The sequence below is a fragment of the Paramisgurnus dabryanus genome, chromosome 3 (assembly GCF_030506205.2).
Source record: "Paramisgurnus dabryanus chromosome 3, PD_genome_1.1, whole genome shotgun sequence".
Classification (NCBI taxonomy): Eukaryota; Metazoa; Chordata; class Actinopteri; order Cypriniformes; family Cobitidae; genus Paramisgurnus; species Paramisgurnus dabryanus.
Genome location: NC_133339.1, coordinates 13,377,025 through 13,399,551, shown reverse-complemented (window position 1 = coordinate 13,399,551; position 22,527 = coordinate 13,377,025). Strand labels below are relative to the sequence as shown.

Genomic DNA, 22,527 nt, shown 5'->3' with positions numbered 1-22,527 from the left:
GATTTATCTTATTTGACTTACATTTGGTTTTGTTTAGTGATAAGTTTATTTTTGTTATTCTGTGCACTGCCTTTGTGGAGCCATTGTTGGCCTTGGCAGTTTATTATATATTTAGTGATTTAACTTTATTTAGCTTTCTTTGATATTGAGTTTTGTCTGTCGATTTAACCCTTTTGTGTGTTTGTTTTTGTTCCAGCTGCTGAGAGCTGAAGGTGGTGGTATTGGTGTCCCGGGTGGTGGTGTCCCTTTGCCAGTGTGCTGTGGCAATTACCCCGTTTTTTCCATATTCACTGTTTTGCTGTGTGTGTGTGTGTGTGTGTGTGTGTGTGTGTGTGTGTGTGTGTGTGTGTGTGTGTGTGTGTGTGTGTGTGTGTTCACGTGGGTGATTTTTTTTTTTTTTTTTTTTTTTTTTTTTTTTTTGATTTCTCTACGCCCTTGTGACCTGTTTCCCCCACCGGTAAGCCTCAGCAGCCATTTTAGTTTGCCCCCCTTCCCAAGTATGAATGTGTTTTAAAATGGTGTTTTATGATTGAAATAAAGTATTGTCTATTTTTTCGAACTTCGTCTCTGGCTTAATTGTATACGTACCTGGGTGTCCTTACGTGTACTTAGAATATCAAAATTAGGAACTAACACCAAGTATTCCCTGGGTGTAAGTCCCAGGGTGGCGTAGTCAGTGTTTTGGGGGTAGGTTCTCTTTAAAACTAACCACCCCTCCCTCTTTGTACCGCCACACAAACATATAAAATAGAAAAGAACAAATTTACAAATAAAGTAAGATCTAACAGTATTGATTAGGTAGAAAAACAGTATCAAATTAATATAGCACTGTTTTCATTCTATGAATTAAATACAATTTATCTTTTTAAAGCTATAAAAGTGATTTTCCTTTTGTCTTCTGTAGTCTTATTTACATAACGACTCAAACATAAGCTTTACTTATAAGAGAAACTGTCCCTTTAAGAACGGAGAAGCGCTGATCTATACACTGACACATCTGATCAACTGCTCACTTATAAATGTCTATTTTTATGAGCATACTTTCAGGGACTGTGGCATTACAAGATCATTTGTGCGTATATCTCCTGTCAAGCCCAAAGAAATTATGTGTTTGCCTGATTTTTTAAACGCGCGTTGGGCTTGAGTGTGTGCACGTATGCGCACAGAAAACCGCTCCGTTTAGCATCTTTGTCGTGCAAATAGTCTAAAATCCAGGACGTTTTGAAATGTCTTTCGGCACCGTGTTCATCAGTGATGGGAATAAAGGCGTTATAAGTAATTGGCGTTAGTAACTGGGTTATTTTTTTCAGTAACGAGTAATCAAATAAATTACTGTTTCCCCCGTTATAACGCCGTTATCGTTACGGACATTAAAATGCTGCGCGTTATTAATCTTGATCTCACTGTAGTGATTTTCACCCGCGTATGCTTGAACTCTCAGCCAAACACTGTTTTTCTCTTGTGTGTGTATGTGTATGTGTGTGTGTGTGTTGTGAGAAACATAACTGATGATGATTGGTGTGTGTGTTAGAGGGGATAGGACAACCACAAAGCTGATGATGATTGGCTTAATTTCCATCGTTAGCCAACCAGAGGCAGAGTTCAACAGACACGCACACTCGCACAGTCCGAGGCTCCGAGCGAGCAGTGTAACGCCTTTATAGGAAAAATCTAGCTATCTTTTCTGGCGTGGTTGGAGACTTTTGTAGACTGACATGAAAATACGCATCGTTTTCTCTTCTCAACGAGCAGCGGTGCTGCTGCTGTGCCCCATCTCAAAGCAGTGACATGCAGCCCGGTCATCGCGCATCAATCACTCCGAAAACACCGGCGACAGGGTGATGGTAAGTTCAACAAGCTCAAAGGTAGCGGTCGCAAACACAAAGTATAAAGCACTACTTTTCCATTGTTGAGGTGAAAGGCAATAATGTTTGTGTAATGTGCAACTTATGCCCATGAGGAAAAAGTCTCTCCATGTCTGTGGCAAGTAATTCTGATCTAATAAAGCAACTCACATCATCACATGCTGCCACAAAATTAGTGATTTCTCTTTAGTATCCATTTTAGTCATTTAACATATTTCCTTTTGTAAGGGGCATTCAAGTTATTTGAAATATTAGAATTTTTTAAGTAATTACTTTTCCTGGTAATTAATTACTTTTATAATAATGTAACACAGTTACTAACTCAGTTACTATTTGTGAGAAGTAATTAGTAACTATAACTAATTACTTTTTTAAAGTAACGTTCCCAACACTGGTGTTCATTGACTGATGCGGAAAGAGGAATCCCTGTGTCTCTGGCATTCTCTACCGCGCTCGTTCTGGCACAGCTGCTGGAGCCTGCTTTTTGTTCATATTTTGGCGCTTTCACTCAGTGACGTTCACACAACGCATCTAATTTCATGACTTTAAAGGAACAGTATGTAGGATTGTGGTCAAAGCTGGTACTGCAATAACAAAACTTGTGGCTAAAACTGGTTCTGCAATCACACAACTGATGGCCAATACACAAAATGACAACATAAACATCAGTTGAGGGCTGCAACTCAACTTTTTAAAATGACAATATCCTGGCCAGACCACTATTGTCAGTGATTTAAGTATTTGAAATGAAAATGATTTCTTAATGTCTAGTGACATATCAGGACCATTTTATGATTATTTGATATAAATTTCTTACATACTGTTCCTTTAACAAAACAAATGAAGTGATACTGATGAAGGCTACTGGTTATAAAACATGCATGTATGATGTAAATTTTACAATCAAAGGGAGTAAATTTGTATTGTTGCCAATGGCGACCTTGACAGAAATTTCACTCGCAAATAAATATATTTGGTCGCAAATGCGACCATTTTAGTCGCACTTCAAGTCCTGAAGGACTTGACAAAATAAGGCTGCCCTCGGCAGTGTACACGGTGCTGACCGCCTGCTGATCACCTTGATCTGAAATATCCAAAATCTTTAATATAGGCACTATCTTTACTAACTGACCACAGATTTAAAGTTTATTCAGCTATATTCTTGACTAAACAGCTACATTTTATGACACAGAAAGAGTAATATTTCAAATATTGTGCAGGTTTTAAGCTGATTGGCGCGGATGCAAAATGCATTCTGGGACACTTGGCTGTCATAAGTCCACACAAGTCACCTCCTGATGCATCCTCAATATAATAAGCAGATCAAGAACACATCCGGGCATGTTATTTGAGCTTGGCACGATGCAAAGTTGGAATTGGAGCAGTACTTGGGCCGTGACTGATGACGTTTTACAAGTCCACAAGAACACAAGTACAGAGATTTTGGGCTTTTGTGTGCATGTAGACTTTTAGTAAGGATCCTCCAGACAGTTTTATTAATAAGACCTCAGCTGATTTCTAAACTTTGTTGTCATATCCACACTGTTGACACATGAATGGTTTCTATCGAGTGTGGATTCTCATGTGAGTCTCAAGTCCACATTTATCAATGAAACTGTTTTCACACTGAGAACATGAGTGAAGTTTCTCTGCTTTGTGAATTTTCTTGTGTGTTTTCAGGTTACTTTTGCTTCTGAAACATTTTTCACACTCATGGCATCTGTAAGGTTTTTCTCCAGTGTGAATTCTTGTGTGTATTTTAAGGTTACTTTCATTAGAAAAAGTCTTTCCACATTGATGACAGGTCGAAGGTTTCTCTCCAGTGTGAATCCTCATGTGTACCTTAAGTTCACCTGCAGTTATAAAACTCTTTTCACAGTGATGGCACACGTATCGTTTCTCTCCAGTGTGAATCCTCATGTGTATGTTAAGGTAAGCTTTTGTTCTAAAACTCTTTCCACACTGATGACAAGTGTAAGGTTTTTCTCCGGTGTGAGACCTCATGTGTTTTTTAAGTTCACCTGCAGTTATAAAACTCTTTCCACACTCTTGGCACACAAATAGTTTCTCTCCAGTATGAATCCTCGCGTGTACCTTAAGGTTACTTTCAACAGAAAAACTCTTTGCACATTGATGACAAGTGTAAGGTTTCTCTCCGGTGTGAATCCTCAAATGTATCTTAAGGTTACTTGCAGTTGTAAAACTCTTTTCACATTGATGACAAGTGTAAGGTTTCTCTCCAGTGTGAATCCTCAAATGTGTCTTAAGGTTACCTGCAGTTGTAAAACTCTTTTCACAGTGATGGCACGGGTGTGGTTTCTCTCTGGTGTGAATCCTCATGTGTGCTTTAAGGGAATCTTTTCTTCTGAAACTCTTTCCACACTGTTGACATGTTAAAGGTTTCTCCTCACTGTGAGTCCTCTTGTGATCTGCAGGGCGTTCATCTTCTCTGAAACTATTTTCACACTTTATGTCTTCTGTCTTCAGAGTTTCTTTCTGTGAAACATTATGGTTTAGTTTTAGAATCTGATGTTTCTCATCCACTTCAGCTTGACTCTCCTCTTTCACTTTCATCATATCTAAAAGGAAGACAGTAAATAGTTCATATTGATAAACCAGATTGACAAAACACATTTGAGATGTCATGTATTCATGTTATATTTAATGTGAAGTACATTATGTCATTTCTATTGTCAATTTCTGCTCTTGTAGTTTAACTCTTCTGCTGTGTTCAAAACCCTTTAACACTTCTGGTGTTTTCAATTAGGGGTGTGACGGTTATTATATAACGTGAGACTGACGGTTATAGTTGAACACTGTCATAAGAACTCTACAGACCATTTCAAAAGATGTAAACAACACTGGTCCAGAAGCACTTCCGTTTCTGTTTTTTAACACTACATAAACGTTGGGATAAAATAAACCAACAGAACATATAAAGCTGAATTAACTGAAGTTAAACAAACATTTTAAAGATAATAATACATGTGAAATAACTGTCACAAACTGTAACAGGAAGTGTTTCTGGACCAGTGTTGTTTACATCATTTGAACATCATTTTTTTTTTTATTATCATAGAGAATGTTTAAATAATGATTAAAAACAATTGTTAACAGTCTGTGCTATTAATGGTCTATGTCAGGGGTGTCAAAATCAATTTCATCCTGGGCCACATTAGCATTATGGTTGCTCTCAAATGGCCGGTTGTATTTGTAAGACTATATGAATGTATCAGTATTATTATTTACTGTACATTGCATTATTTTCCCTGCATTTGATTACTATTGGTTTTGTTGATAACTCAATTAATACCTAGCTTTCAAAGTAGAAGCCCAGGCAATGACAAAGTGTATTTAAGTGTACAACTATTCTACAGATGAAGAGTTTGGTTCCAAAACGCAAAATCAGTATTATATCAGGTCAGTATTTGAAAGTAAATTCTTAATTTTAGCAAAATACTGTATCCGCTGTGTTATTCTGTCATCTTTTCTCCCTTATTTCCCAAAACGCAATAAACGCCACTCCTACTTTTCTACAGAATGCAATAAATCCGCTCCACAAATTACAGCACAGCATTCCACGCAATGTAAACAAACAATTGCGGCACGTTGAGTACAGAGAGTCCTAGTTTTCCTCATCTACTTTGTACTTCTTGATCAAACAACAAACAAAAACTAAATAATACTTTAATAGCATTGATAAACCTGTGGTTTTCTGAAACATAAGCCATCAACATCTAATAATTTACGCGAGAGGCACTCACGTGTGTACAACTGTTCAACTAAATGAATATAAAATGGCAAAAATGAACGCACATTTATACATTGATTTAATAGATTTATAGAATTTTGAAAAAAAAAAAACTTGTCATGGATCTATTGCATTTTGTGGAAAAAATTATTTGTTTTTATAATAAATCTTTGAAAATCAAGTTATGGATTTGAATTTTTTATGTGTTTATAACCTAAAGATGCTATGTGAAAGTTTGTAACAGAAAATTGTTGTTTTTCATCGTGTCATTTTCTTGGTATAGAAAACACGTTTTTACCGAAATTTGTCAAAATTGATTTATTGCATTTTGGAACCAAACTCTTCAGATTACTTTAAAAGTAAATGTGGTAACAAAAACACATGTTGTATGTGAGCACACTCAGAATTTCTGTTATCCTTCATTGTGCAGGTAAGAAAATGAGAGACATTTTTAGATACTAATAAAGAGTTTTATAATCTCAACCACAATATGGCTTTATTAGACAAATATAATCTTGCTGTCGTCATTTCTTGCCCTCTTTGCAAAAAACAGTGATTTTTTACCTGGCTTTGAGTGTCTGACGTCTCAGGAGTTCAGTGTAGTACAGATCAGTAGTTCGCGTATTTAGCAGAAATAGACGCGTTGTAAACAAAGCCCAGCTGGACATCGCAAAACATTTCTTTAAATGAGAAGGAAAACTTCCTCGATAAATAGGATTTGGTCTTCCGACCTTTTACCATCCTGTATCTGTCTTGATGATCAAGCACGCGAGAGAGAGAGAGAGAGAGGGAGAAAGAAAAAGCAGATACTGGCCGTTGCTCAACCCAATGGCCGCAGCCTGTGGAGGTCGCAGGGTGCATACGTCATTAAGCCTGGTTTATCTGAGTTAAAGGCGCTCTAAGCGAATAATGTGCGACGTCACTTCCTGTTGATGTTTGAACTGTTTTCAAACAGACAGAGCGTAGGTAACTCCTCCCCCTCCCCCTCCCTTCCGTGCTTTCATGAACGTGCCCAACCCCCACCCCCAAATCCTTCTTGTCGTTTATTGGCTGGAATACTTTGTTTTGTTTTGTGCTGCTAGGTTTGGCCATTTGTTGATATTGCCGTTTGTGAAGCCTGGGCTGTCTACAGAGATCGCGTTTTTTTACAGTTTGATCAGCGGACAGGCAGCAAGCAGATAGTGAGGAGATGTTTCCGGTATGTAACAAAAAATGTTTTATGGTCTAAAACGCTTCAATTCGCTTAGAGCACCTTTAACTGACAATTACATTCGCAAGTCATAAGCATATTACAACAATTTACTTATACCTAAGAATAACAGTCAACTATTTAATTGTTAATATTCTGAAACAAGACAAGACAAGTCTTGATGACGTATGCAGCCTAGAAATCCAACTTCTGGAGGCTGCAGCCTTTGCATTGAGATACGTCCCAGTGTGTCCGCTATATACATTCTACCGTGGTGGCCCGCCACGCCTAAAACCTCAGCCAACAGTGATATGTGGGCCCCATCTGGGCAACATGGGTTACATGTGGGCATGGGCTTCACATGGGCAATATATGTGGGTCCCATGTCGGTTTCCCCATGTGGGCCCCATATAGATTTGCCCATGTGGGATAATAATAGGGGTGGGCGGTATGAGCTAAAATTCATATCAAGGTATTTTTTACCCTCCAGCCGGTATAGCGGTATTACGGTATGTTGCCATTTGAGATAAAACCTATTGGAGTCACACTGTACTAAACCTTAGTTAAATTACTGACAAAATTTGTATTTTTAACATTATGTAACTAATAAGTGAGGGATTGGACATAGACATGATTTTTATGTTTTCCCATTTTTTCGTTAAAAAGTGCCATTGTGTGGATGGGCAGACTCATCTTCTTATAATAGGAGTATGAAAGTATGGAAATTAGTATGGTAATTTGCTGGTATGTGCCTTATTACCATGTTTTGCGCTACGTCCAACAACTTTAAAGCTTTGTGCTGTGTATAGCTTGTGCCTGTTTGATTTATAAACGTACAAAAAAAGATTAAAAAGAGACTCATAAGGCAAGTTTAATTTATTGTAAATTATAATAATAACCTAGCCTGACGTTGTCATACTCAATTCTAGTCAGAATTTGAGTCTGATACCGCTCCATTGAGCTATAATTATGAGGCGTGTCTCAACCGAAAAATGCCTCTGCACTCAATTGGATAGACCTACGACCAATCAGAGCAACGGAGTGTGTGACGTATGTTGAAATTACATCTTTGCAGCCTGACCGAACTGCTAGTTATTTCGCTACAATGACACTAACATTGTGATTATACTAAGTCTGAGTTAGCGAATGTACATCAACACCTATTGTGTTTACAACATTTCGTTTGTATCACAACATGAAGTATTTACTAAGTCATACAGTAAGACTATCTCTTACCATTTGTACGTTAGGTGAACTTCATCCACGACGATACCCATTACGTTGGCTTGAAAATATTGGAGCCTAGCATGTCCCTCCACTTATTAAGCAGTCACGATTCCGGGCTTCCGAAAAGAAGCAACGACCGCTAATTATATCCATCTCGTCATGCACGCCGAGTTGCATCGCCGTGATAACGTTACTCATTTCAGTTGAGTTTTAAATTTTTCATATTGCACCTCCTTCATGTTTTGTGATGTTATCGATGAATGAACTGTTAAATATTTATGTTGAAAACTGATATTTACCGAACTGAATTTATTTTGCTTTTATTGGTTTTCAATTTAAAACAAATATATTATTTAAGTAAATTACATTAAGCATTAAAAGTATAATTATTACATAATAAGGGACCAGTCCAGTACCCATTAAAAACCCATACTGGGCCCTGGTAAATAATGTGGGCTTCATTAGGTGGGGCCAATATGGGCCCCATGTGTGATGCCCAGCTGGGCCCCACATAAGCCACACTCAGTTTCTATATCAAATTCATGTGGGCAACCCAGGTGGGGCCATAGTGGAACCCATAGACAAACCCATATAGGGCCCACATAGGAAGCCCATATGGGCCCCACCTTGCAATGTTGGCTGGGACATCCCCACCACGCCTGCGGTTGTGGATAGAAGGGATACAGCAAACGAAATCTTGCCGTATGAGCACTGTTTTATCCTAATCCTTCACCCAAACCCAACTCTAAACACAAAATTTCACACGATTGTAGGATGTATTTGTATCTCATTTAGCCAGAGACGCTGTTTTCATCCTAATAATCCTACCTCCAAATCTAATCATTAACTTTTCGGCATTTGCTGTATCCCTTCTAGACAAAATAAAGAGCCCTGCCAGACTGGCTGTCTTAAAAAATAAATAAATAACTTTCTGGATTCGCGTTGTTCACTCATTTATAAATAAATCGCCTAAAATATCATAATTTCCCCCATGGGTGTAGTTTAATGCACAATTAGATTTAAATCAACAGATGATGATAGTTTACGTCTCTGTTTATAAATAAGCCTTCAGGAAATATGTTACACTTAAATAATTATCAGACAAAACGAATAAAAAGTTGAGTATCTGTTCTTTTTGTGACGCGCTCTAAAACCAAAGCAGCAGAAAGCACGTCATGTTTTTAAAGATTTTAAATAAGCACAAGGTTTTCTCCTTATTGTGAGTTTACACAAATAAAAATTCAACATTTGCCGTTTCGAATGTTGTTTTTACGTTTATCTGTATGACAATAAATGTAGGGTAATTTAAGGTTCAAGGTCATCACGCGTATGCTGTTCACCGGCGCATATACACGGACGAAGCGCAGGGCTGCGAGAAAAGACATGATTAAACTTTCAATTTAACATATTACGAGTTTTTTGGACATTCATTTGGAATCACTGTACTCATATAATCAACTTATCGGGCCATTAGTTATTCAGAATATAGGCTATAAGCTCAGCTGTCAATCTGCTGTGCTTCAGATCGACATTAAATGACAAGATATTTGTTAAAAAAAAATCAATAATTAAGACTGAAAAATAGACACCAACCTATTTGTTCCTCTGTATCTTCATCCTTTATTCTGCATGGTTGTGGATCTGTCATCTTCTCAAGCTCCTCTTTCACCAGCATCAACATTATGTCATGAAGATTTCAGTTGTCACACATGGAGTGATTTCTCTGTGTGTTTGACTCCAGCATTTATTGGTGGATTGTTGTAGGAGGAGCTTCACTGAAGATCTCAATCACTTTCACTCTATGGGTGTGAACTAAGAAGAGGCATTAAAACATTTAATGTCAGTAAAACATTCACCATCTGTTTCAGACTTTTTAATGTTTCACTTCAGAATGTTTTCTCAAGCATTAAATACAGAATCTGAATGTTGGTGTAGACCTGGGAGATTGTCCTTTTTTTAATTAATTTCAATAAACGTTTTCATTTTATTTAAATTGAGCGATCAAGGTTTTGAATAAAAGTTATTATCGCATGTCAAAGTGAAATGATGCAGACATCACCTGATTATTGCCGCAGGGTTTTCCTGCATTGAAAATGAATCAGATCTTTTTTTAATTGTAAGTAGAACTTTTATTCAAAGTATTTTAATTTTTAGACACTACTTTATATTATCTCACCTAAAGGTAGAAATTCTACTGAAATTACCTTAAATGTTGATGCTTTAAACAAAATTATGCTGCAAGATTTTTATTTATGCATGTTTTAATCACTGTGAATTAAAACATCACATACATTATTTTTGAAACATTTTAGCAACTCCTAATAATAGCTGGGATTGAAAACATTTTTAAGCCTCAGTTATACAATGATAATGAAATGATAACTGTTAATACAATATCAGGGGAAATAACTTGCAATTATAATTTTTGCCCTTTAAAAAATATATATATTTTTTATGCATAATACAAGGACGGTTAGATGAAGGATCATGGATGGATGAATAAATATTTATCTATTATAGACAGATATAAAAACAATATCCACCTTTAGTAGACAGAATTTGATTGAATAATTTGTGTTTAAACTAAATTTTCTAGCAGGTGTTACAACAACGAGTACCCGCCTCCGTTCACAATGAACCCCAACTGAGGTAACGTTTGCACTCCTAAAACTTTATATAAAAGGTAAATAATAACTAAAATAAGAAATGATAAATACAGATGCAGTTCTCAGGTAATTTTAAAGTTGTCTGAATAGCGCACATCTTCTGTTTTTAGTCCTCGATCTCCACAGTAAACTGGTTCATAATACATGAGTAAAACATTTAATATTGTTATTAAACTAGGTATGTTGCTAACTCCGCTATCGCGGCTGACTTTTTGGTTCCGTTCAACGAAACTCAAGATTTCCTCAGGCGGCGCACGGTGATGTGGAAAATAAAGGCTCTGTTGGTTTGTTGATGGAGAAATTTCTGAGTTTTTATTGTTAACATCACCGGAAGAAGCATAGGTACCTTTTCGTTTTCAGTCACCAGGGCTGCGTTCAGCCCCGACAAAACGTTGCACAACGTTTATTAAACTGAAACGGTGATGCATTGAACACCCTGTTGTGATGACGCAAGAGTTGCAACTACGGTAGCTGAGAGGCCATTATTTGTGTTCTTTTTTAAATGTCTCTAAAGCCTGATGAAATCGTTATAAATGTGTGTTTATTAGGGCTGCACGATTCCAGGAAAAATGATGATCACGATTGTTTTGCTCAAACTTTTGATCACGATTAGAAATCACGATCATTCTCTAAATGAAGGAACTTCTATTCACTTCATATTTTTATTACACTATACAGCCATGTATATTTTAGGCTATATATATATATATATATATATATATATATATATATATATATATATATATATTATATATTATAAATTATTTTATTGTTTTGTAATATTCACAGCTCCCATTCTCTTTTTAAAACATTTAAAATCATCCGGCAAAATTCTGCATAGATTTTGCAAAAGAAATCTGCAGAAATAGCAAAAATAACTCTCTACACAGATTCAATTTTAGCTGATACTCTTACAGCAATTAAAGCAGTTCCGTTTTATTTTAACTGTCAAAATAATTAAAAATCTTTTATTTCTTACATTTTAGAGCATTTTGTGTTTGTTAAATTAAGGTTTTTGTTGATGACCAAGCGGTTAGCGGCCGACTGCAAGTTAACGACATGTTTGATCAATTGAGCCTCTTAAAATAAGACTTCACTTGCCTAAAATAACATTTATATAAAATATATATTTTCAGCATATAACAATGTTTGTTTAAATGTTTATTATCAACACACACTATTTTTAAATAGCGGAGGCAGGCTGCTCTGTTGCTCGCAGTCGCGTCGGAGTGCAGAAAAATAATGAAAAGGGCTAGGCTATACAAAACGAAATAAACAAACAAACAAGAAAAAATTATACATCATTCTTACATGACTACAGGAAGAAGTTTTTTTATAGAATGTGTCTTAGATGCTGTGTGCATAGATTATGCGCAGTATTTAAGGTTTAATCCAGTCCTCCATTTATATTTTCCCCCAGTGCTGCGGGCGGAGACGCTAAACACCTTTGCAACAGGTGCATTGTGAATGTATCTGTGTGAATAGCGGACTCGTGCGATAGGTTAAACGTCTTTCTTTTACAATCATCAATGGCTCAATGTTTCTTTTAATTAAATTAAAAAATATAAAAAGATGAAGAAGCCTAAAAAAGGCAGAGGCCTGGCCTGCGTATCAACTGTGACGTTAAAATTGACCGAAACCCGACCAGAGGGGCGTAAAAAGGCTGAAATGCAGGGCTCTAATATATATCATGGATGGTCGGGGTTTTTTATGGTTGCGACTTGTGTCTTCAGCTGTTAAAAATCTTAATATTTCACGTTTGGACGAAACAAAAGCACAGTTTGCAGAAGACTCGTAACTTACCTAATCAACATCACTTTCCTCAAATCCGAAATATCCAAACAATGAAGTATATGACCTTTTCGGGAACAAACATACGTATTTCTGCAATTTTTTCTTGTTGCTCTGCCATTATGTTCGTTTAAGATAAAGGACTGTAAATCTCGTGATGCCAACTTATAAAACAGCCCGCACTTGCAAATATCCACTCCGTATACTCTGACTCCGCCCATATCAAGCAAACACATTGCTTGATTCTAGACCGTCTGCTTTGTGCATGGTCTTTACACATTAATCGCGACGATTGTCTTTAACTAATCGTGGGGCGCACATATCGTTATCATGATAAAAATACGATTAATCGTGCAGCCCTAGTGTTTATTACTGTAAAATACCCTCAATGTTTCAGTCACTGACCTTGCTGTCCAGAATGAAAGACAACATTCCAACTTGAACCCATTGAGCGAGCTGTCTCTTTACTATCGCGTGGTTTTATACATCTTGCCGCTGATTGGACCGACATTTCTGACACACCCACCAAACAAGAGAAAATGCTTCTAAAACCTGTAGCATTCCGTTGCACACCGTTTCCATGAAACATGTCGTTCAACCCGGAAATCGTAGCAAAACGTTGCGCACCGGTGTGAGATTGAACGTGCCCCAGCTTTCATGTTTAACTACTGGCCGTGCGAGCTCGCCAAAGAATGTTCTTTGTAAAATCGTCGTTGTTTTTGCTGAAGTTGAGTAAAGACATTCTTGAAATTGTAAAGACATTTAGTTTAATTGCTAAACTACAAGTGAACAAAATTTTAATAAATTTGAACGACTACCACAGGTGGTTTTACCTCTACCAAAATCTGCTTGAATGGTTAAAGAATGTGAAGCAGACGTATAGCCATGTAGTAGATGTCTGTATATATAGACTGAATAAAGAGTGTTATTTGGTGTAATTAGTGGTTTGTTTTATTATATATATCTGACTTTTCACAAGTAGAATATGTAGATGATATATCAAACAGCTTATCCTGAAAGATTCAGGTCAATATCTTAAAAATTTTAAAAGTAATAGCAAAAAACTTCATGTTTTCATGATTCGGTCACACATTCTCTTGAATTTTAATGGACAAAATAAAGTGATGATTTTCGAGTTTCAAATGGCCAGTATTTTGTTATTCTTGAACCCATAAACATGATCTTGATCTCATTTAAAAGCTTTTTTCAAGCTCTTTCTATCTGAACAACTAGTTTTAGCATTTAACCATTTTTAAAAATTTTAGCAACATACCTAATTAAACGTGCTGGACATTACCTCAAAGTACACAACTGTACTGTATGAGTCAGGAGATGTTTATGACGCTGTCCGGACAATGGATCCCTGCTCCAGAGACAACAGTGAGTCCGGGTCAGATTTTCAACTTCATCTCACTGCTAACGGTTAGCGTATTAAGAGATCCTGTCTTCTGTTGACAAACCAATAAAATAATCGAAGACGGATTAATTATTTCAATGCACAGCGAACATTTACACGTGGATGAAGACATCAGGCTCTAGTGATGACCGCTTTAAAGACCGATTCGCGAGGCTTCAGGCTTCAAAACCTTTACGGATCTTTTCATTCAAATCTTCTTCTTTTGGAGTTTTATGGCGGTTAGCAAACCAACTTATGGTGCACTACCGCCACCTACTGAACTGGAGTGTTTAGCTTTTTACATACAAATTAAAGAGCTATATGAAACAGAGTTTTATGTAAAGGCAAATTTGACAAGAAATCAACGATCTTTGATGGCTCAACTGAGAACTGGTATCCTTCCCCTGGCCTTAGAAACTGGTAGGTTCACTCAAACTCTGGAAGAGGACTTTGTAGACTGTGTGAGTAAGGAGAGGTTGAAAATTAAACTCATTTTGTGTTATATTGCCCACGTTATGATGATTTTAGAAATGTACTAATTAGTAAATTGTTTGTTAAAAAGCCGGAAATGTTTTGGATTAGTGATGATGATAAGATGAAATGTTTTTTAATCATAATGTGTTTAAATTGGCTACTTTTGTTTGTAAAGTGTGGAAGAGGCGACAGACTTGCCTATTCAACTAAGTTCATGTAAGTTGTGCTTACTGTTTGATAATTGTTCTTCTTATGCTGGTGTCTTACAAGATTAGGGCTGGGCATACAGTAGAATGCAAAGACACAATAATAAAAATTATTCATTCATATAGAGGGTTTTCACCGACGTCATGTTCTGGGCGGTAACCAGGGGGGCAGGGTTTCATATTTTATTGAAGCTTCCCTGGACGCCGCCATTGCTTAGCGAACACCCATCTGCTGTTAGCATCCCATTGACTCCCATTCATTTTGGCGTCACTATGACAGCGAATAACTTTACATCTGAGGCGTTTAAAGACTCCATTTGTCCATTAATTATTTCTAAAGAAACACGAAAATGTATAAAAGGCTCCATTACCATATATCTTACGTTATGTCCCAGTAGAAGCAGTTTTTGTAAAAATAGGCTAACGATTGCGTCATAACCTGCGACTTTCTGTCGCACAGTAGAGAAATTACCGTATGGACTGGGAGAGAAGCTCACAGGCAATCTTTTACTGACTATGAGGCAATCGGGTGGACGTGAAGGCATAAAGTCAAGGGAGATTACTAATCAGAATACTAACCAAAATGTGCTCCTGTTCACGCTCGCCGTCTCTGCAAGATTCAGTAGGTGATTCAGATTTCCCGTGGCACGGCTATTAGAAGACTTACAATTGCCAGACAGGTTGCTCACGTGACATCCACGTCATTGAGCTCAGTTTGAGTCTGCGCAGTACGCTCGACACCCAGGAAGTGCGTGCTTCTAATTGACTTCACTTGTCTCCGTTGAATCCAATGGGGTCGCTGTGTCCATTTCTTTTACTGTCTATGGCGGTAACCCGGATGCGCTGCCATTTTGGAGGCACTCGGTGTGTAAAGAAGAACTGAACGGAGTACAATGGAGTATTGTGCGCGTTGGATACTTTAAGTGAATGTAGACATGTCTAAACAACAGAAAACGAGTCCAAGATGCAAAGGCATATAGGGACATAAAAGGCACGATATTTCGAGAAATTACAATTTATAGACAGTGCAGATCCCTAAGAGTTAGCTCCCTCTTCTTGGATTCATGACGACACGGCGATTCTTCCTTCAGTTGCATAATGTCAGCTTTATTTATATAGCAAATTTAAAATAGACAGTGTCCTACCAAAATGCTTTACAATAAAATAAGCACACAGCAAAACAATAAAAGCAATAATTGTCTTTACCTTTTACTATTAAACTTTTTATTACAATAGAAAATTTGTTATGAGCAACTAAGCATTAAGGCATTGAAAATTTTAGTTGTGTTTAAGTACATTTTGTGCATACACTAAAAGTATACTTTTAAAAAGTACCGGTACATATTATAATACTCTTTCAATAAAGCACAACAAGTAGAAGCATACTTGTTTTATACTTTATGTACTTTAATCATATTTCTAATACAATACTACTCTTTTTCCTAAGCTTTGCCAACCACAATCGCCTCCTCTGATAATTTCTTGCATTCCTTTCCCTGGTTTTTAATAACTTTTGAAAGTCGATAATATTCCAAATGTTTTTCTCGATCTGTCCTATTGGTACAACCTCAAACAAGGCAATAAATAACCATTTTCCTTGACGACATTCGGGATATACATCAGTGCCTGTGCTCTCTTGTGATGTGGAGTGCCTCCAATATGGCGACTTCCGCTCTGATGACCCGTCGTGAAAACTCTCTATAATGGCTCTATACTTCTTCTGTTGCTCTAAATTACATTCCAAAAAGTTTTAAGCCCATTTTTTCATAAAATATGCTCTATTCTATTCTCTCTGTTTGATTACAATGTTTGCATTTTCCAGTTGCATGCTTTCTTATTTTAAAAATGAAATTATTTAGTCCAGAATGTCCGATTCGAAGATGTGAAATCGTAATATCTTCTTTTCTGTTCTTAAATGCACTTTTTTCATTTCCAACAAGTAGATAAATGCTATTAGGATGTCTGCTCTTGCTATCAATATTCCCCCTGCTGAAAAACACAATAAAACCATTATAGAAAATTCTAATGGTATTCATTAAAATACTAATAGAAACCATTAGCTTTTACCATTAAAACCACTACACTGTAGTGTATTTTGGGCCATATTCCATTAGAACCAATACATAGAACCAATACATACCATTAGAGACGAACAAAAACCAATACACTGTAGTTAGAACCAATAAAATTCCCAATAAAACCAATAGAATTTCTGTGATGGTGTCTATTGTTTTTTTAGCAGGGCCATGCGTCTTGCCATTTATTGTCGTAAATTTTCTTTGGGGGGGTGCAAAGGAATACACCGTACACAATGTACTTTGCTACTGCTTCAATTGAATAAACTACTTTTGATTGAGACCTTCAACGTCCTCATAATTTTTTCTTACAGCATGCATATGATACGCCAGTCCTTCCCATTCACTTTAATGATGCATCTCTTTTTGACATTTTATTTATTGGTTTCTCTATTTTTTTCAATTTTTTAAACCATTTTCGCTTGGGTTTAGGGTTAGAACAACATCTTGTTATATAAAAATGACATCCTAATCCAAATCCCAATTCTAATCCGAGCTCTAAAGGACCATGGCTTAAATAAAGACAAAAACATGGAGAAATCTGTATATTAAATAACCTCCTTCAAATCTGAAATCTAACCCTAAACCCAAGTAAAAATGGTTTAAAAAAACGGATTTTTTTTTAAGAAACCAATAAAGAAAACGACAAAAAAAGATGCACCGTTTAAGTGAATGGGAAGGATTGTCGTATCATATGCATGCCAAATTGGAATTTGGCGTATGTATTGCACAATTTTCACACTTCATGCTATTTATACGCATCTACATGAGACAGTTATTCTTTTGCTGATATTGCATTGAAATGTAGGGATATTCACTGCAGAAACAGTTTTTGTAGAGGCAGAACCTTTAGAACCATCTGTATATACAGATGCTGGTCATAGATCTGTTGTATAGGACTTGATGTTGATATCCCTTAATGCAGGGGTGTCAAACTCATTTTAGGCTGAGGGCCGGATGGTAAATAACGGCATGATGTGAGGGCCGGATAATTTTTTTAAACCTTAGTGTGCTGATAATTGTGTTAGTATTAACTAAACAAACCAATGAATTAGTTTGTTCAGCAAGAAAACTAGAGAAACACACAGCTCTGTGAAAACTACATTTCATAAGGTCACACTCATACTGTACATATTATACACACAAATTTACATCTGTACAAAACCCACTGGCTTTAGGTTGAAAAGCCTTAATTTAACTTATTTTGCATTATTCCTTAATTCCAAAATTATTTATAAACCATTCACTTTCCTTTGGAATATATTTGTAATGAGAACAGTCATTTAGAAAATGAAAATGCTAGATAGGGCAGTGGCCCAAACCAAAAATGGCACTAAGGGGAGTGGTACTATTATTATGGTTTTAATAAAGTATTATAAATATGATGTGTTATATTACTAGCATGTGATTATAATGGGAAATATAATAAGAATTAAAGTGTGACAATCTGCAAAATATTCAATATGATTTACCTGCTGTCTTGATGGAGCTTTGAATCCATGTTTGCAATGTTGAACTGCCTTTAGCAGCCTCTCTTTCCGTTCTCTGTCTTTATTTTGTCAAGGCATTGGTGTTTTTGTCTAAAAAAGTTTGCCAACAACAGCAAGTTTAGTGTTTATATTAACTTAGATCTGATCGGGAAGATTAAATCTATTGGACAAGCATTGTAACGTTAATACTAAGAACGTGAATATTTTGTTGTTTGCTTGCTAAGTTGTTAGCACTTTTAGAACACCGATAGCAAATCATTACCGGAAGAAATACATAAACAAACTTCCACATTACTAATTCTGTTTAACAACTGATTTAATGTAATGAATCTACCTGTTAATGCAACGAACTTCAGAAACTGTCGTCTTCGCTACCGCGGTCAAGCCAGCCGTGATATGACCGTCCGTTTTTTCTACTTGTAAGAAATGTCATTTCTATTCTATAGTCATTTAAAGAAGAAAATCAACTGTTTCTTCAAAACTATGCTGTAATATATGTCCATTTTAACTGTGTATGTAGTATGGGACGTCCCCTACAGGATATGATCGTCCATTTTTTCTACTTGTAAGAAAAGTAATTTCTATAGCTATTTAAAGAAGAAAATCAACTGTTTCTCCAAAACTATGCAGTAATTTTGGTCAATTTTAACTGTGTATGTAGTATGGGACGTCCCCTACAGGATATGACCATCCGTTTTTTCTACTTGTAAGAAATGTCATTTCTATTCTATAGTCATTTAAAGAAGAAAATCAACTGTTTCTTCAAAACTATGCTGTAATATATGTCCATTTTAACTGTGTATGTAGTATGGGGCGCCCCCTACAGGAAATGACCGTCCGTTTTTTCTACTTGTAAGAAAAGTCATTTCTATAGCTATTTAAAGAAGAAAATCAACTGTTTCTCCAAAACTATGCAGTAATTTATGTAAATTTTAACTGTGTATGTAGTATGGGACGTCCCCTACAGGATATGATCGTCCATTTTTTCTACTTGTAAGAAAAGTCATTTCTATGGTCATTTAAAGAAGAAAATCAACTGTTTCTTCAAAACTATGCTGTAATATATGTCCATTTTAACTGTGTATGTAGTATGGGGCGCCCCCTACAGGAAATGACCGTCCGTTTTTCTACTTGTAAGAAAAGTCATTTCTATAGCTATTTAAAGAAGAAAATCAACTGTTTCTCCAAAACTATGCAGTAAGTTTGGTCAATTTTAACTGTGTTTGTAGTATGGGACGTCCCCTACAGGATATGACCGTCCATTTTTTCTACTTGTAAGAAATGTCATTTCTATGGTCATTTAAAGAAGAAAATCAACTGTTTCTCCAAAACTATGCAGTAATTTTGGTCAATTTTAACTGTGTATGTAGTATGGGACGTCCCCTACAGGATATGACCGTCCGTTTTTTCTACTTGTAAGAAATGTCATTTCTATTCTATAGTCATTTAAAGAAGATCAACTGTTTCTTCGAAACTATGCTGTAATATATGTCAATTTTAACTGTGTATGTAGTATGGGACGTCCCCTACAGGATATGATCGTCCATTTTTTCTACTTGTAAGAAATGTCATTTCTATTCTATAGTCATTTAAAGAAGAAAATCAACTGTTTCTTCGAAACTATGCTGTAATATATGTCCATTTTAACTGTGTATGTAGTATGGGACGTCCCCTACAGGATTTGACCGTCCATTTTTTCTACTTGTAAGAAATGTCATTTCTATAGTCATTTAAAGAAGAAAATCAACTGTTTCTTCAAAACTATGCTGTAATATATGTCCATTTTAACTGTGTATGTAGTATGGGACGTCCCCTACAGGATATGATCGTCCATTTTTTCTACTTGTTAGAAAAGCAATTTCTAAAGGCATTAAAAGTAAAAAAAAAATTGCTTATTTCTCAGTTATGCTGTATATATAACAACACCCTTGAGAAATACTGTTAAAAATCTCCATTACTGTAATCATAACTTAGGTTCGGTGAATATCGTGAATATTTTACTGTAAGTATTGCAAGTAATAGTAAGTGTTCAATATTACTGTAAGCATCACTTCTCTTTATCATACTCTTCATCTGCCTCTCAGACTGTTTCCAATCCACACAATTGGTAAAAAAAATAGCATTAAAAAAAGTGTGTACCATTTTGAGTTGTTGTGTTTACCCGATGTTAACTGTGTTGTAGTAGTGTTCAACTTTTGCCTACCTGTGTTTAGCATTCATAAAACAAGTGCATTGCAGTGTAAAATGTCTGTTTTAGTGAAAAGTTTGTGTTTAGAGTTTTGCAAAAAGAGTGCATGATTTGACTAATGGGTTTAGGCCACTATGAATAGAGGTTAAGGGTTTTAGCAATTCAGAGAAACTGTAAGATATTTCACTTATGTTTGTTTTAGCAGAGGGAATTTACACTTTGTAAATGTACTCTTTTCATTGATAAATTTGTCTTTAAATCTTAAAATAATCTTATTAACATGTACTCAACTGTGCAATTTGTTAAATACTTTTAATTAGTATATTTGTAATGTACAACATGTACACTTTAGCACAAAATAGGAATGTTAAATAACAAACTTGCTGGTATTTCATTATATTTTAGTAAATTAAAATATAATTATTTTTACAAGTTTTAATGTAGGGTAATATAAAGGATACGTACCATAGGTGATCTACAGAGAAACTATTTCATTTAATAATAGTATAAAAAAACAAACAAATTAAGTAGTGATTAGTGAAACATGATTTTGTGACATTTAACCCAGTGAGTAGTAAACACATACATACATTACACACACACATGCACACACACGCACAGAGAGAGAGAGAGAGAAAGAGCGAGCGAGAGAGAGGGAGAGCGAGCACGCACGCACAGAAAGAGAGAGAGCGAGCGAGACGCCCGGAGCAATGTATGACGACATCTTCAAACGAAATTACCGTAAACAACACAGTAGGCGCGCATCAGAATCTAAATCGCGGCTGGCTTGACCGTGTTTTTTCAAACCACGGCTGACTTGACCGCGGTTCTTCGCTCTCCAGGCAGAGAGTGGACAGAGATGCTGCGGAGCGTGCGGGAAAACACGAAGTGGATTACCAGAATCAGTGGATCTTTAGCGGAGCAGTAACAATAAAACGGCAAGATTTTTGGCACCGTGTTTAGTCTAGGCCAGGGGTTCCCAAACTTTTTTTCCTGCGTACCCCCTTCTATGTCCCAACCGGGTTGGCGCACCCCCAATCCCCATTTAAAAAAAATCCAAAAAAGCTTTATTTTCTCACCATAAATACTCATGTTTAATCATGCGCAAATAACCAAGGGCCGGTTGCACTAGCCGGACGTTAAGAAGTTGGGTGTAATAGTCCTACGTCGGGCTTAGCTACGTCCAACATTGTGAAAAATATTTACGCCTATTGCACCATCTGAAACTACGCTCAGCGTAGATGATGCGCGCCCCCGTGTATGCGTTTAACCACTGTGATATTTAGACGCCATTCGAGTTTACTATGGTAAAAAACGTACACTTACTGCCGTCAGCTAATAGATGACATATGAGAGGTTTCCTCATGTTTACCAGTGCGTCACGTGCAGACCCATCAAACACATTAACGAAAGCCTTTACTGTTCGCACAAAAGGTGTATAATAGTTTGCAGATTCATTATAACAGCTCAAGTTTCAAACAAAATTAAATGAAAGCTTTTAATAAGTTCTCTACAGTAAGTATTTATGTATTTTATTATATAATTCATTGGCGGTCTCTTTACCATGCATGAAAACACATTGCTCGCGTATCCTGTGCCCATGTCTCGTCACATTTCATTATTTCTATTTTTGCCATAAAAAAAGTCTCTCTCTCTTGGTCCCTCTCCTCCTTCGTGACTAACAACTTTATCATAAGACGTCCCACATGACAGTTTCCCTGATTTCAGTCAGTTAAGCATATTTATAATATATATGGAATGAATGAAACGAGTTGGCACGCATATAGCGGCTGCAGTGCATAACAGAAGAGCAGTGCGTAGAAAAAGACAGCAGCTGTCTTCTACGTTTCTATCAAAAACTAATAAATTATAGTTTTTTATTTAAAATAAAAGCGATTACAAAGGAAATGTTTACTGTTCATTTTTTTTTATTGTATGAAAAATCCCACTTAAAGAAACAGACCGCCATTACATTTTTCCTCTCGCGCACCCCCTGGTGGCAGCTCGCGTACCCCTGGGGGTTCGCGTACCACACTTTGGGAATCCCTGGTCTAGGCTATGTTCTGCGTTTTGCTGCTTTCCACAAGTCTCTCATATTAAAAACAAACTAGACGCCCGCCTGAAAGGGTTTTTAAAATATGTATTTCATATTTAATAAAACTGTATAAATCATCACCCGGGCCGGATTGGACACCTTTGTGGGCCGTAT

At 36.4% G+C, this 22,527-nt stretch overlaps 2 protein-coding genes across 2 annotated transcripts in view; both read right to left on the bottom strand.

Annotated features, from left to right (window-relative positions):
* The window catches only part of LOC135768462 (uncharacterized), a 140,883-nt gene that overhangs the window by 104,243 nt on the left and 14,113 nt on the right, over nucleotides 1-22,527 (bottom strand). The gene's annotated exons all lie outside the window — the stretch shown is intronic.
* LOC135768958 (uncharacterized) lies at nucleotides 741-9,838 on the bottom strand. The gene is made up of 2 exons (XM_065278322.2): nucleotides 9,626-9,838; nucleotides 741-4,444 (listed from the first exon to the last, which is right to left on the bottom strand). Exons 1-2 carry the CDS (start codon nucleotides 9,711-9,713, stop codon nucleotides 3,429-3,431), a joined length of 1,104 nt encoding a protein of 367 aa, XP_065134394.2. The 5' UTR covers nucleotides 9,714-9,838; the 3' UTR covers nucleotides 741-3,428.